This window comes from Bos mutus, chromosome 2 (genome assembly GCF_027580195.1).
Source record: "Bos mutus isolate GX-2022 chromosome 2, NWIPB_WYAK_1.1, whole genome shotgun sequence".
NCBI classification, from domain to species: domain Eukaryota; kingdom Metazoa; phylum Chordata; class Mammalia; order Artiodactyla; family Bovidae; genus Bos; species Bos mutus.
In genome coordinates, this window is record NC_091618.1 from 126,252,791 (window position 1) to 126,269,724 (window position 16,934).

Below are 16,934 nucleotides of genomic sequence, written 5' to 3' on the forward strand. Positions count from 1 at the left end.
ATGCAACACAAGCTTAGGCATGTTTTATAACATGTGGTCCAACATTTGCCTAAAGGAAATCTCACATAGTAATTTCCTTTAGGCAAGTGTTGGATCTTACATTATAAAACATGCTTAAGGTTGTGTTGTATAAATATTAGTCACATTTAAAAATCAAAGTATATGATGCAATTAAGTAATACATTCAAATTAGATATTTCAGTTTACATACATATCCCTGCACAGGATTAAGAGCTTTTAGGTTCAAATTCAAAATTACTGTTTTAGTACTCTTTAAACTGTTTTAAAAATCCAAACAATGCATTTATACTCTTATCTTGTTCACCAAATTCTTTATAGCACATGATACACAATATGAGGAAGTCACGTCTCTGGGCAAAGTTTACTGGTGATTTCATCTTAGATTTCATCTCATCTCATTCATTCCTTCAACATTTTATTGATTGCTTGCTAACTGCAATTGATTGCTTGTTAAGGTGCTAAGAGTTGTGAATACAAAAGAAAAGGTCAAGGTTTAGTCCTCAATCCTGCTCCAGGGCCTGGGCGAGGTGGAAAACACCAATAGCAAGCTAGCCCCAAGGGACCTCAGGTGCATATTCCTTCTTCCAAGTCTAAAATCCTTCAGTTTAGTTCAGTTGCTCAGTCGTGTCTGACTGTTTGCGACCCCATGGACTGCAGCACGCCAGGCCTCCCTGTCCATCACCAACTCCCGGAGCCCACCCAAACCAATGTCCATTGTGTTGGTGATGCCATCCAACCATCTCATTCTCTGTCATTCCCTTCTCCTCCTGCCCTCAATCTTTCCCAGCATCAGGGTCTTTTCAAATGAGTCAGCTCTCGGCATCAGGTGGCCAAAGTACTGGAGTTTCAGCTTCAACATCAGTCTCTCCAGTGAACACCCAGGACTGGTCTCCTTTAGGATGGACTGGTTGGATCTCCTTGCAGTCCAAGCACCACAGTTCAAAAACATCAATTCTTCGGCACTCAGCTTTCCTTATAGTCCAACTCTCACATCCATACATGACTACTGGAAAAACCACAGCCTTGACTAGACGGACCTTCGTTGGCAAAGTAATGTCTCCGCTTTTTAATATGCTGTCTAGGTTGGCACCCCACTCCAGTACTCTTGCCTGGAAAATCCTATGGATGGAGGCTGCAGTCCATGGGGTCGCTGAGGGTCGGACACGACCGAGCGACTTCACTTTGACTTTTCACTTTTATGCATTGGAGGAGTAAATGGCAACCCACTCCAGTGTTCTTGCCTGGAGAATCCCAGGGATGGGGGAGCCTGGTGGGCTGCCGTCTCTGGGGTCGCACAGAGTCGGACATGCCTGAAGCGACTTAGCAGCAGCAGCAGCAGCAGGTTAGTCATAACTTTCCTTCCAAGGAGTAAGCACCATCCGCAGTGATTTTTGGAGCCCAGAAAAATAAAGTCAGCCACTGTTTCCATGGCACCCCACTCCAGTACTCTTGCCTGGAAAATCCCATGGGCAGAGTAGCCTGGTAGGCTGCAGTACATGGGGTCGCTAAGAGTTGGACACGACTGAGTGACTTCACTTTCACTTTCATGCATTGGAGAAGGAAATGGCAACCCACTCCAGTGTTCTTGCCTGGAGAGTCCCAGGGACGGGGGAGCGTGGTGGGCTGCCGTCTCTGGGGTCGCACAGAGTCGGACACGACTGAAGCGACTTAGCAGCAGCAGCAGCACTGTTTCCACTGTTTCCCCATCTATTTCCCATGAAGTGATGGGACCGGATGCCATGATCTTAGTTTTCTGAAAGTTGAGCTTTAAGCCTTTTTCACTCTCCTCTTTCACTTTCATCAAGAGGCTCTTTAGTTCTTCACTTTCTGCCATAAGGGTGGTGTCATCTGCCTATCTGAGGTTATTGATATTTTTCCTGGCAATCTTGATTCCAGCTTGTGCTTCATCCAGCCCAGCGTTTCTCATGATGTACTCTGCATATAAGTTAAATAAGCAGGGTGACAATATACAGCCTTGACGTACTCCTTTTCCTATTTGGAACCAGTCTGTTGTTCCATGTCCAGTTCTAACTGTTGCTTCCTGACCTGCGTATACGTTTCTCAAGAGGCAGGTCAGGTAGTCTGGTATTCCCATCTCTTTCAGAATTTTCCACAGTTTATTGTGATCCACACAGTCAAAGGGTTTGACATAGTCAATAAAGCAGAAATAGATGTTTTTTTTTTTGAACTCTCTTGCTTTTTCGATGATCCAGCGGATGTTGGCAATTTGATCTCTGGTTCCTCTGCCTTTTCTAAAACCAGCTTGAACATCTGGAAGTTCACGGTTCATATATTGTTGAAGCCTTGCTTGGAGAATTTTGAGCATTACTTTACTAGCGTGTGAGATGAGTGCAATTATGCCGTAGTTTGAGCATTCTTTGGCATTGCCTTTCTTTGGGATTGGAATGAAAACTGACCTTTTCCAGTCCTGTGGCCTCTGCTGAGTTTTCCAAATTTGCTGGCATACTGAGTGCAGCACTTTCACAGCATCATCTTTTAGGATTTGAAATAGCTCAACTGGAATTCCATCACCTCCATTAGCTTTGTTCATAGTGATGCTTCCTAAGGCCCACCTGACTTCACATTCCAGGACGTCGGGCTCTAGGTCAGTGATCACACATTCATACTTCTACACTAATAAACTAGGAATAAGGTTTTGACTAATCTGACGTAATTTAAAACGGTTAGTGCTGTTCTTTGCCCTGCCCATCTTTTCGGGGTCGGCTGAAGATCAGCTTTAACACGACTCGCCTGGAAGAGGCTGTGCTAGCATTCTGAAAGTTTATAATTAAGTTCAGTGTTTGAGTGCGGGCTAGAATTGGGGAGGAGAACGACCATTAATTACAGAGTTTCGTCTGCGGGTGCCTGAGGGCTTTAAAGTACCAGAAACAGGAAAAACGGACAAAGCTTTACTCATTTTTAAATAAACGTCGCACAAGAGTTGCCGACGGAATCCGGCTGCCCTTGGCACTCCGTAGGGCGCGGGCGGGTTGGGACGCTCGAGCATCTCCTCCACCGACCATCGTTCACCCCTCACCCGGCTACTCCGGTTGTGGGTCTGAGGCCCTAGTCTAGGAGCGCTGCCGCTGACCCGGGCTCTGAGGGTTTGGGGCCTCGATCTTCGAGCCCCGTTCTTGGGACAGGAGGCGATAGCCAGCGCGCACGGAAGTGTGCTCGGCTCGTCCCAGTCCGAGTCTGACTCTCCTCCCCCACTTCCTCCTGCGATGGCTCAGCCTCCAGGGCGGCTCCTCCTCCTGCTCTGCCTCCTCCCACTGGCCGAGGCAGGACCCCGGCCGGGGGTGCGGCGCCCGTCCCGGCAGTCCCGAGCCCGAGGCGCGACGCTGAGCGGCCGAGCGGGAGGGAGGCGGGGGCCGCCCGAGCTGCTGTCCCCGCCCCGCGCGCCCTGCGCCCCACTTCCCGGGCGGCCGCTCAACAGCTCGGCCCTCCTTCCTCCCCCAGCGCTGTCCGGGACTCGCGGGGAAGCGAGCAGCTGGCAAGTTTCGGCGCGCGCAGGCGGCGGGCCGCGGGCTCCGTGCGCTCCGGGAGGGGTGGCCGCGGCTCCGGGCTCGGCGCCCCGCGCGCACTTCGACGATGGCTTCTCTGCCGCGGCGGCGACTGCGCCTTCGCCCCCGCCGCCTCCTGCTCCTTCTCCCCGGAATCCTGCTGCCTCTTTGCGGCGCCTTCAATCTAGATGTGGAGAGTCCTGCGGAGTACTCCGGCCCAGAGGGAAGTTATTTCGGCTTCGCGGTGGACTTCTTCGTGCCCAGCGCGTCTTCGTAAGTGGCCACCCTTGGAAGGGGAGTTGGTCCCCTCCGCCATCAAGCGCACCCACCCTGCGATTTCCCATAGGGAGCGACCTCTGCAAAAGATCCCGGCGTCTTTCTATCCGTTCCTTCTAACCTTCCCTCCCCCTCACTGGGCGAGTTAGATTCTGGGTGGATGAAATATTTGGGGGAGGTGAGCCCCTGCACTGCTCATCACCCAGTTCCCCCTTCTCCCTTCTTCATAGGGAGCGCTTTGAAGCAGACCTGTGCTTAAAATTAGGGGAAAGAGGGAAATCAACAAAGGCTAGTCCGGCGGAACACCGCGCAGCCTCTGCGGGCTCCCGGGACTTGGTCAGTTTCATCTCTGAACTTCTTTCTCTCCTATACCAGTTAAAGTTAGCCTTTCCTGTAGTCGTCTTTTTTGCTTCACAGACTTACTTAAACACCCGTGTTTTTCGCTCTCCCCAAAGCCCTCCCTCATTCTTTACGCCTCTCAGTCTGATTTTGTCCCTCCTCGTCTGCTCCTTTTCCAGACATTCTGATGACTAAAATGACCACTCTGTCGTAGGAGATTCATTGTGTCTTATCTCTGAGACTGTCAAACCTGTGTACATTGGAGGCTGAACAGATGAATTGGATGTGTCATCTGTTCTTTTTATAGTGATCCATTATTTGGATCATTGTTCAGAAAGAACAAGGGTGTTTGCTGAGTTTTCACTCACTACAGGTCTTTTCAGTTATGTTTCAAATTACCAACGTTTCGCGTTGCACAGGATTTGGAACAGAGTTATTGTCATTATTGGATTAAAAGTTGTCTCTCACGTCACCAAACGCTGACATCATTCTCACCACCCACCACCTTTTTTAGCGTTAGAAATACTGATTTAATCAATGTTCACTGGCTGTCTTTTGATGTTTAAATCTTGTTTCCAACAGGGAGAACTGTTCCTAGCTCTTATAAATCGTAGCAACATATTTTTGTTTTTTTGTTTTTTCTGTATTTTAAAGTATTGTTTTTTGGGGAGGGGAGGGAGGATAATTTTAATGGTCAGTGCTTTTTAGAACCATTTTTTCTTATTCATACATACCTAATTTGAAGATGATTAAGTATTTTTCCTTGACTTTTAATAATATTCATCAGGATTTATTCTTTCTGAGAGTTGTTGATTATCATTCATTTTGGTGACAACCTTTGCAGCACTTTGGAAAATCTGTTGGAAGCAGTTGGTGGAAACTAGACCTCGATCTCTGTAGTGAACTCAGTTTTGCTTTCTCCAGCATCATTACTTTTTATGAGACCTGAGCACAGATTTTCCAAAGTGATAAAAATAATCATTAACTTCAGGAAGCATTTACTGCCTTCTCATTTGATGTAATCATATTTTCAGCCTTTTTTGTTATTTAAATTTCTTTTTGTCTCCAGATAGTTTTAAGTGTATGCCTTTATATTGCAGAGGATTTTAGTTGCTCTCAGAGTGCTCTTAATAATTCTAATAGTTTTGAAAATGCGTGCTGTTTTTTGTCAAGAGTTACAGAAACAAGAATTAGCATTTAAATGTTTTCTAGTTGATGGAGTGTTTTGCAAATGTTGCTCTTAACTCTGTGGCAACCCTCTGAGTTTAGTGGTGTAAAGATATGTGACAGAATGATAAACTTAGTGTTTTTACCATGGAAAATGCAGTAATGTTGACTGTTGGCCTGACGTATTTCCTATTTTTTGGCTGCGAGGGTGGATGTCTACTTTGTGACTAGCCATTGTAGTTGTTGAATACACTGTGACCTCACAGGTTTACATGATCTCCCACTTGGGCCTTTAATGGTAAGGTAAAACTGAAGTTGATTTGGTTTCATATAACATTTTGAAACTTTCTTCACTAACTTTGTTATTAATAGACTAGTGAGCTCTAGAAAAGCCTTACTTAAAAAAATATAAAATTATCTTTGAGATTAAAAAAACCCAAAATATATATAAACAAAGGTGTCTACTTCTGAGCATTTCAGATTTAAAAAAGATTGATGCAAACTTATGCTTCCCTGGTGGCTCAGTGGTAAAGAATCCGCTGCCAGTGCAGGAGATGTGGGCTCCATCTCTGGCTTGGAAAGATCTCCTCGAGAAGGAAATGGCAACCCACTCCAGGATTCTTGCCTGGACAATCCCAAGGACAGAGGAACCTGGTGGCTACAGTCCATGGGGTTGCAAAGAGTCAGACAGGACTGAAATGACTGAACAACAATGTGCTTAATTTTGGAGAGAGGTACTTCTAAAGTTTAACAAGCATTGGAATCCCAGGTGCACGAGAATGCCGTTTACAGTATCAGCAGCTGCATTTACTGTTGTCATTTGGTGTGATAATAAACATCTAAAGGGAAATAAAATTCACGTTAAAAAAAGTGCTAATTAAAAATTCCTTTCTTCTGAAGGAAGAGTGCCTGGATTAATGAGGAAGCAATGAGGTCTCCTCCTGCTGCTTCTGGTTTCTGAAGGTGTCTAAATACCTTTGGCAAGCTGTAGGACTGTTTTATGTCTCATTTTTCTTGTTACAGAAAATTGTTACCAAATTATATCCATACCCTAATGAAAACTAATGAATCAGTGTTCATAATAAGCAAAAATATTAAAGTGACTTCAGTAAAATTTCTCCAGAAATGTCTTAGGTTTAAAGTGAAAAGTCAGAAAAATTGTGATTTGAAAATTATAAAAAATATTGAAAACAAACTTATGATTACCAGAGGGGAAAGATTGTAGGGGAGAAGGATAAACTAGGAGTTTGAGATTAGCAGATGCAAATTACTGTATATAAAATAAAGCAACAAGGATTTACTGTATAGAACAGGAAACTATATTCAATGTCTTGTAATAAGTTGTAATAAGCTATAATGGGAAAGAATACACACACACACACACACATACATATATATGTAAAACTGAATCACTTTTCTGTACACCAGAAACTAACACAACATTGTAAATTAGCTATGATTCAGAAGAAAAGGAAAAGTAATTAGGAAAAATAAAACATTGGCACTCCCTATTTTTTTTTCCTGTATGCATTAATTTATGGTGACTGTATTGCCAAACTTACATAAAGTTTAAATAGTGTATACAGGCCAAGAAGCAAAGGCATGTTTTTCTTATGGAGAGTAATTGAAAGAGTTAAAAATTACACCCTAGGCTTAGTTATAATAATGGTATTTTACATTGGTTGACCTATTTTATAATTTACAAAGCACTTTTGCTGTGATTTCTCATTTTGCTCTACACCACAGACCTCTAGGGGAAGAAGGGAAGCAGATAAACTCATTCTTACAGATGAGGGAACTGAGGCCAGAAGCGTTTGTAGCCTTAAGTTGTTTGAGTGGGATGATGTGGGGTAAAATGGAAAAGATGGGAACAAAAGGCAGAAGAAATGAAATCCAAATTCCATTTAATTTTTGTATTCAAATTTTAAGAAGAAAATGAACAGTTTTCTTATTCTTAAGGTATGTTATACAGTTCTCATTTTACATATATTTTGAAATAATGCTATAATGAGCAACACTAGATTATAAGGCTTAATAATTAACACTAGATTATTAAGGCTAATAAGCAACACTTAATAAGGCTATTAAAAAGCAACAATTAATAAGGCTACGAAACTAATAAGCAACACTAGATTATAAGGCTTCCCCCCATTAAACATGATTGGAGCCTTACAGTTACTATTTGTCCTGTGACCCCAAAGACAAGGTTTGGGTGGGTGTGCCCTGGTCACAGGCCATCCTGCAAAATGATTCTCAGTCCTGACTTCCTGTTTGCAACACCTGGAGAGCTTTTAAAACCATACTGCTTCCCTGTCTGCATCTTCTATCTCAAAGCAGAGCTCAAACTTTATATTCAACAGCCTCTGGATCATTTCTCCTTGACTAGACTGTCTTACCTCAATTTGACAAAAAAGAAAAGGAACTTTTTCACTAAGTGATGTCAATTGCACCTCTGTTTCTATTATGGTACCTTCATTCTCTCTGTCGCTCTGGAAATGATTTCATATTCCGCCCTCTCATTTTCTATTTTTCTTTATCTCTCCTACTGCACACCCCTAATATTAGCCAGTGATTAGTCACCAGGCAGAAGGTCCTAGAAGTTCTTCCTTGCTAATGTTCCTTGCATCCATCCCTGCTTTCCACTTGTACTTTGACGAGCTGTCACAAGCATGGTCTGTGGTACTCAGGTCATCACTTTTGCTCATCATTTAGCTCTTAGACCTGCAAAACATCTTACATGTTTCTAACAGTTTTCTCTTTCTGAAGCATCTTTTGAACTTGGTATTCTGCTGTTTAAGTTTCCTCAACAATGTTCTCATGACCAGAGATGAAGTCCAAACTGCTTAACCTGAATGAAGGCCCCTTTCAGTCTGTCCCAGTCTGCTTTTACGTTTAAAAGCTTACATCCTATTTCTCCCTTCGTTTTTGTAACCATCTTCACAACCTTTTTGGAGAAGGCAATCACACCCGACTCCAGTTCTCTTCCCTGGAAAATCCCATGGACGAAGTAGCCTGGTAGGCTGCAGTCCATGGGGTTGCTAGGCGTCGGACATGACTGAGCGACTTCACTTCACTTCACAACCCTTTACCAAATAATACAGGTTATTTTCATGAACTGAACATAGTGTGGGTCTGGCTATATTGGTTCTTTTTTCTTATCATAAATAATATATATGCATAGGTTCTGTCATTTTTATTTAGAAAGCAAGTCCTATGTTGATTTCTCCTGATTAAGGCCCAAGGTTTATAGGATAGATATTATGGAGAAAAAGAGCAAATACATAGAATTTATAATTAAAGCATCTGTTTTACATCATATAAATATTGACTGTAGCTTTTTTTTTTATGAAAAAAATGAAAAGTAAATGTGACTGGAATTATAGCTCTGAAATAACATTCAGACAATATAATACACATTTCTTTCTATATATGTATATGATCATTTTTCGGAAGTTCCTTTTGGTGAAACCTCACTGGTCAGCCAGAGTCAGCCAAAATATGTTCAACATGCTTTATCATGGAGAAGTCGATGCTGAAAGCAGCCAAATAACTTAGTTCATTTGGAGGGTTTGAAAAGTGTTCTTGTCATTGTTCGGCTGGTTGTCTCTCCTCGGTGGTCAAGGTCCCATTCCCTGCAACTGCCCCTAAAGTACACTTTGGGTTAGAAGTGCGTCCACAGGGCATCTTCCTGCTTGTCAGCTCACATCCTCTTGTCTGTCTCACATCCTCTTCCCCTCCCTTTCCCTCTTCCTCCTTCCCTTCCCTTTTTAAAATTTCCTTTTCCTCCCCCTCTTCTGCGCTCCCTCCTCTCTTCTCCATCCTGACCCTCCCTTTCTATCTCCCTTCTCCCTTCCTATCTGCTGGCCCTCCCTCTTTCTTCTTCACCTGCTACCCTAGAATTTCTTGGCATGATATTAATAACCTGCTCATATATGTAAACCTTAATTTTAAAGCCATTTAATGAAAATAAGTCATTGAGTGAAAATGGGGATTCTGATACTGTTTTGGGGCAAACTTTCTGGTGGGAGATGGATTCTGTCAGGAAACTGCAAGCACGTGAAACTAAGTTGCTCAAGTTCACATTTTTGGTGCTTCTCAGAGAAATCTCTGTCAGCCTCAACTAACCCTGTGCATCTCCCCCAGCTGTCCACCGTTGTCAGGAAATGTTGCAAGCCAACCATTTTCTGCCTTCTTTTTTACCTCTCTTCTGAGAGCTTGCCTTTGGGTTAATTAATGACCCTTTGAGAAAATTGAGGAAAGAAAAAGCTCTTTTAAAAAGAGGTTTGAACTTTTTATTTCTTGTTTTATTAGGGAATCATTTTATTAATAGTTGTCTTTCGTTCTGATGTCATCATCTTGTATTTTTATGAAGTGGTCACATTTTCTAAGTTTGCTCTTATCTGTACACATTCAGAAAATTTCTCTTTTAAGTAATTGTACTGGGCATTACTATTTCCATACAATGGAAGTGGAAACTGAGGCTGAGAGATTTACAGTGACTTTCTTGAATGATTTATATGGTGATTAGAACCTTTAGACCCAAACTGCCCATTAGACAGTGCTGCTTACATCACATTTTTTTTTTTTCTGGTCTGTCACTTCTTTGACTTTAATTAAGCTGTTGTAGGCATTCATTAGATATTCCTAGATGAACTCTAGTAAAAACGATTTAATTGTTTATAAGGTGATTTATTTACAGGCTGTTTTTTGTTACTGTGGCAGAAAGACACAAACTTGTCCTCCCAACACATTAGCAGGCTTTTCCTCTCTGCGATATGTGTTGCTCTTATAGTCTTAATTTTCTCATATAGGATCTTTTGCCACCCTGTACTCTTTGTTCTCTACAAATGCTTACATTTTTCTCTCCCTTTTAGAACTTAACAGTTGTCTAAGGCAGTCTTACTGTTTTTATCTCTCCATTTTTCTCTTGTAGAACTTTCTCTTAACACTCTTTACAAGTAACTTCAACATCATGTTGACACTTTGCACAAAGAACTTCATTTCTCAGCTTTTTTTCCCTCCCATTCCTCCCATTAACCTAGCACTTAGAAGCTGAGAATGCTCACACATTCCTTTTATATTATTCTACCATTTCTGTGGCATTTCACCAATGTGCAAGACTGCACATGAAGGTATGCTTAGGAAAACTTGATGAACACCCTGGTTAGCACATCTAATTACCGTCATTTCATGCCCATAATGTGCAAATGGTCTGATGAAAAGCAGCAGCCTTGTTCCTGGTCTTATCCAAGGAACTCGAGCTCTGTGCCACCAATAGAGTGAGTGCAATTTCCATTCAGAACTCTCCTGCAGAGCCCTTTTTTCTGTCTTTGCTGAAGCCTGTGTCCCCTACCAACTTCCCAGCCTTCTCTGTCTCTAGTGCCAAGTAAAGAAAGTATCTGAAATCCAAGATTAAGAAGCGATATGTTACAGAAAGAAATTATTTTAAGGATAACTTAACCAGATGTTTATTGGAGGATGATTTCTGCATTCTGCAGGGGTTGATGATAGTGGAGGTGGCTTTTTATTTATGGCTGTTAAAACTGAGACTTATAACTATCAAATGTACCTGCCACTCAGTTGTCAATTTAATAAGCTTTTTTAAAGCGCTTATTATGTGGCAGTACAAAGATGAATGAGGGTATCCTTCATTCATGGAAGCCGTTTATTATAAGGTAGGAAGAAGTGCTTTGACAAAAAATTATTAAAGATACTGTACTGTGCTGTGTGAGGACAGTTCAGAAATGAGTTTGCTTGTAGGTTTTTAAATAGATTCTGAGAACCAGCTCTTCTGTCCTGATGTCCTGGAACCTGTCCTTTATCCACAACACAAAAATCATAACACACACCTGTGCTTGTATTACCCTTATTAGGGCTACTGCAGGAATGATCCTATGCCTTTTTAGGTACAGATCTGAAAAGTATACTTCTCAGAAATACTTTATTTTTTTCCCTATCTTGTACTCAAGAATCATTTAATTCAGATAAGGAGGGGCAGTTTTATAATTTTGTAGCCAAATTTTTGACCCGTTGAAAGGCAGATTTCATATATATATATGTGTGTGTGTGTACGGATGTGTGTGTGTGTAATTTAGTTGTTAACCAGCTCTGCTGTAGAAATGTAGGGTAGGATGATAACTGAGCTGCTCTCTTATTCATGGGGGTTAAGAGTTCTCGAGTTGGACTGTGAAGAGAGCTGAGTGCCGAAGAATTGATGCTTTTGAACTGTGTTGTTGGAGAAGACTCTTGAGAGTCCCTTGGACTGCAAGGAGATCCAACCAGTCTATTCTGAAGGAGATCAGCCCTGGGATTTCTTTGGAAGGACTGATGCTAAAGCTGAAACTCCAATACTTTGGCCACCTGATGCAGAGAGCTGACTCATTTGAAAAGACCCTGATGCTGGGAAAGATTGGGGGCAGGAGGAGAAGGGGACGACAGAGGATGAGATGGCTGGATGGCATCACCGACTTGATGGACATGAGTCTGGGTGAACTCCAGGAGTTGGTGATGGACAGGGAGCCCTGGCGTGCTGCGATTCATGGGGTCGCAAAGAGTCGGACACGACTGAGTGACTGAACTGAACTGAACTGAACTGAAGGGTTCTCTTACTCAGCTTTTTTTTTTTCCTTGCTGAATGAAAACTTAGTTGGCTATGAGGAGAAAGAGCCAGCATTGGTGTTTTACTGATGCCAAATATGACTGCATAAAACTTTATTCAGCAGGGTGTGGCTTGGTTGGGAATTTTGTCTTTTGAGTGTGGAGTTTTAAGATAAGTATCTGAAAGCAAGATTCAAGTAATTCATGCAGCCAGCTCTTGACTGGTCTAAATAGGATTTGGTAGCTACCATCCAGAAGAAATGAAATTGATAAATAAAAGTTAAAATCAAAGCATTCCAGTACTTCCCCCAAATCAGCTTTATCACTTTTCCTTTGATGCCATGATTACCTTACAATAAAATATCTTTTAGCTCAAAAAAAAAAAGAAATCAGAGCATTCCATATTTAAGATGTAGGTTTGTTCATAACTTCACAAAAAAGTGAAAAGCAATTGTGAGTATTTTCTTTGCTGGAAGAATGTAAGTGACTTAGTGTTTAGTAAGGAAATGATAGCGGTGGTAGCTTTTATCCAAGGCCTTCTGTGCTTGACTCCGTCCTGCTCAGCCCGTTTTACGCTGGCCTCTTTCTCTGCCTCCTAAATGTTGTTGCTTCCTCTCTTTGGTCCTCCTCTCTGTGCGAAACTCTGCATTCCTAGTTGACATTCCCACCATATTATCTCTAAGACAGAAGTCTCCTTAGAGCCACAGATACCAATTAGGTGTCTCACAGGTATTGCAGGCTAACATGTTGGGAACTGAATTCTTGGTTTTTCTGTAAAATACTCAGTCTGCCTTCTGCTTCCCTACTCTCTCTGCTTTTCTAGCACTGTGTATGGTTCTCCCACTCCTGAGCTCCAGAAGGAAACCGAGGTATTATTCTTTCATCTCATCTTCTCTTTCTACCTTAGTCAAGCCATGAGCTCTTCCTGTTCATTCTACTGCAGATATTTTCCAAATCTGCCCATCCGTCTCTTTCTCCATCTACCCTCCCAATCTCAGTTACTGTCACCTCCTTCCTCCGCTGCTGAAAGTCTCTCACTTTTCTTGTTCCATTTTTACCCCCTCCTTCCTTTATTTGTTTCCCCTAAGGCACCAAATTTCATTTTCTTTATTAGATTATGTCTTTCTCTTGCTTTAAAAAAGAACATTCAGAAGCTTCATATGGACCTTAGGAGAAAACCTGAAAGTTTTCCTCTGGCTGAAGGACCCTGCGTGATTCAGCTTTGGCCAAGCGCCCTAGTTTTATTTTGTGCCATTCTCAGTTTGCTCTCCTTCAGCTGCTCCTCTTCTTTGTAAGTCTTTCCTGCTTTGCGACTTTGTACCTCTGCCTGGGATGTTCCCTTCCACCTCTCTATTGTTGTTGTTCAGTCACAAAGTCGTGTCTGACTCTTGGTGACCCCATGGACTGCAGCACTCCAGGCTACTCTGTCCTCCACTGTCTCCTAGAGTTTACTCAAATTCATGTCCATTGAGTCGGTCATGCTATCTAACCATCTCTTCTTATGTTGCCCCCTTCTCTTTTTCCCTTTAATCTTTCCCAGCATCAGGGTCTTTTCTACTGAGTTGGCTGTTCAGTAGAGCCACTCATCAGGTGGCCAAAATATTGGAGCTTCAGCCTCAGTCCATCCAGTGAATATTCAGGGTTGATTTCCTTTAGGATTGACTGACTTGTTCAACCTCTGCATTCCAGTCCCTTATTCCCTTACTCCCAATACACAAGACGCTCTTTGGCAACTTCCTTCTAATCATGTACACTTCAGTGTCTTAGTGAGTCTTAGTGAAGTCGCTCAGTTGTGTCCGACTCTTTGCGACCCCATGGACTGTAGCCTACCAGGCTCCTCTGTCCATGGGATTTTCCAGGCAATAGTCCTGGAGTGGATTGCCATTTCCTTCTCCAGGGGATCTTCCCAACCCAGGGATCGAACCCGGGTCTCCCTCATCGTAGACAGATGCTTTACCGTCTGAGCCACCAGGTAATTCAGGTAAATCCATTTGTGACTTTACCTACAAGAAGTCTTTTCTCCTAGTTCTTTAAAGATAACTTCCTTAGATATCCCTTTATCTGAAGAAAATCTCTCCTCTGCATTCTTTAGAGATAACTTTCCTTTATCTAAAAAGGTGTCCTGTCCCCATACCCAAATAATGTCTCTCAGCCAATTGTTGGTTTCTTTCCTAGCACTTGTAACAGGGACTAATTTTCTTTGCTAGTGTCTTAATTTTCCCCCGAAGGAATGTAAGCTCCACTGAGAGCAGGAATCAAGATGGTTTTATTCACCCTGGTTTCTCTAGTGCCCAGATCTGTGCCTTAGTAGTGGAGACACTCAATCTATCTTTTTCGGAATGAATAGAAAAACAGCTAAAGAAAAGACCTCTTTTACTTAAAAATCTGATTCCTGATTATTTTCATCTTTTGCTAATTTTACCCTTTTAGGAAATTGAATAGTGGTTTTGTTCTTTGACCAGAGGTTGATTAAATTAATCCAGTGAAAAGAGAAATTTGTTAGTCGCTATAAAAAAAAAATTAAAATATGTTGTTTTAAGACAAGATAAGTTTTCCCAGTGGAGAAATGATAGTATTTAGAATTACCATACGATAGAAATCATTTATTTATTTATTTTTTGACCATTCAGGATATAGAATGTATAAAGTAAATCATTAAAAAAAACCCCCAAAACCCACAAATTAAAACTAAATGTCCCTGTCTTCAGCCAGCATATATTTTTAACAAATTTATTGAGCTATAATTGACATGATTTGCTGGCATATTGAGTGCAGCACTTTCACAGCATCATCTTTCAGGATTTGAAATAGCTCAACTGGAATTCCATCACCTCCACTAGTTTTGTTCGTAGTGATGCTTTCTAAGGCCCACTTGACTTCACATTCCAGGATGTCTGGCTCTAGGTCAGTGATCACACCATCGTGACTATCTGGGTCGTGAAGATCTTTTTTGTATAGTTCTTCTGTGTATTCAAGTTTGGAAAACTCAGCAGTGGCCACAGGACTGGAAAAGGTCAGTTTTCATTCCAATCTCAAAGAAAGGCAATGCCAAAGAATGCTCAAACTACTGCACAATTGCACTCATCTCACACGCTAATAAAGTAATGCTCAAAATTCTCCAAGCCAGGCTTCAGCAATATGTGAACTGTGAACTTGCTGATGTTCAAGCTGGTTTTAGAAAAGGCAGAGGAACCAGAGATCAAATTGCCAACATCTGCTGGATCATGGAGAAAGCAAGAGAGTTCCAGAAAAACATCTATTTCTGCTTTATTGACTATGCCAAAGCCTTTGACTGTGTGGATCACAATAAACTGTGGAAAATTCTTCAAGAGATGGGAATACCAGACCACCTGACCTGCCTCTTGGGAAATTTGTATGCGGATCAGGAAGCAGCAGTTAGAACTGGACATGGAACAACAGACTGGTTCTAAACAGGAAAAGGAGTCCGTCAAGGCTGTATATTGTCACCCTGCTTATTTAACTTATATGCAGAGTACATCATGAGAAACACCGGGCTGGAAGAAGCACAAGCTGGAATCAAGATTGTCAGGAGAAATATCAATAACCTCAGATATGCAGATGACACCACCCTTATGGCAGAAAGTGAAGAGGAACTCAAAAGCCTTTGATGAAAGTGAAAGAGGAGAGTGAAAAAGTTGGCTTAAAGCTCAACATTCAGAAAACGAAGATCATGGCATCCAGTCCCATCACTTCATGGCAAATAGATGGGGAAACAGTGGAAACAGTGTCAGAGTTTATGTTTTTGGGCTCCAAAATCACTGCGGATGGTGACTGCAGCCATGAAATTAAAAGACGCTTACTCCTTGAAAGGAAAGTTATGACCAACCTAGATACCATATTCAAAAACAGAGACATTACTTTGCCAACAAAGGTCCGTCTAGTCAAGGCTATGGTTTTTCCTGTGGTCATGTATGGATGTGAGAGTTGGACTGTGAAGAAAGCTGAGTGCCGAAGAATTGATGCTTTTGAACTGTGGTGTTGGAGAAGACTCTTGAGAGTCCCTTGGACTGCAAGGAGATCCAACCAGTCCATTCTGAAGGAGATCAGCCCTGGGATTTCTTTGGAAGGAATGATGCTAAAGCTGAAACTCCAGTACTTTGGCCCCCTCATGCGAAGAGTTGACTCATTGGAAAAGACCCTGATGCTGGGAGGGATTGGGGGCAGGAGGAGAAGGGGACGACAGAGGATGAGATGGCTGGATGGCATCACTGACTCGATGGGCATGAGTCTGGGTGAACTCCGGGAATTGGTGATGGACAGGGAGGCCTGGTGTGCTGCGATTCATGGGGTCGCAAAGAGTTGGACATGACTGAGCGACTGAACTGAACTGACTGAACTGACATGATAAACTGTACCTATCTAAAATGACAGTTTGGCTGGCATAAATTTTTAGTTGATATAACTTTGCTGACAAAGGTCCTGTAGTCAAAGCTGTGGTTTTTCCAGTAGTCATGTACAGATGTGAGAGCTGGACCATGAAGAAGGCTGAGTGCCAAAGAATTGATGCTTTTGAATTGTGCTGGAGAAGACTCTTGAGAGTCTCTTGGGCAGCAAAGAGATCAAACCAGTCAATCCTAAAGGAAATCAACCCTGAATATTCATTAGAAGCACTGATGCTGAAGCTGAACCTCCAGTCCTTTGGCCACCTGATGCAGAGTTGACTCAGTGGAAAAGACCCTGATGCTGGGAAAGATTGAGGGCAGGAGGAGAAGGGGCAGTAGAGGATGAGATGGTTGGATGGCAATAGCAACTCAATGGGCATGAGTTTGAGGAAGATCTGGGAGATAGTGAGGGACAGGGAGGCCTGGTGTGTTGCAGTCCATGGCATCGCAGCAGAGTCTGACACGACTTAGTGACTGAACAACAACAGCGACAACCCTGAAGTTGCCCTATAATGTGTTACTGGATTGAATAAACCATACTGAATAATGTATGTATGTAAAAGAGCACCGAATGAGTAAGGAAGATGGATTATGCTCTCAGTGAGTGGTTTTTTAAAAATATTTGTGG

At 42.3% G+C, this 16,934-nt stretch overlaps 1 protein-coding gene across 2 annotated transcripts in view; it reads left to right on the forward strand.

Annotated features, from left to right (window-relative positions):
* The first annotated feature begins 3,338 nt into the window (after positions 1–3,338).
* Positions 3,339–16,934, forward strand: part of ITGAV (integrin subunit alpha V) — a 108,854-nt gene continuing 95,258 nt past the window's right edge. Inside the window, exon 1 of one of the 2 annotated variants that reach the window (XM_070359325.1) lies at positions 3,339–3,797. In XM_070359325.1, coding sequence (XP_070215426.1) covers positions 3,613–3,797 — 185 coding nt within the window. In that variant the 5' untranslated portion in view covers positions 3,339–3,612. The remainder of the gene's footprint in view (positions 3,798–16,934) is intronic. The other variant, XM_070359315.1, reaches the window with a different exon arrangement.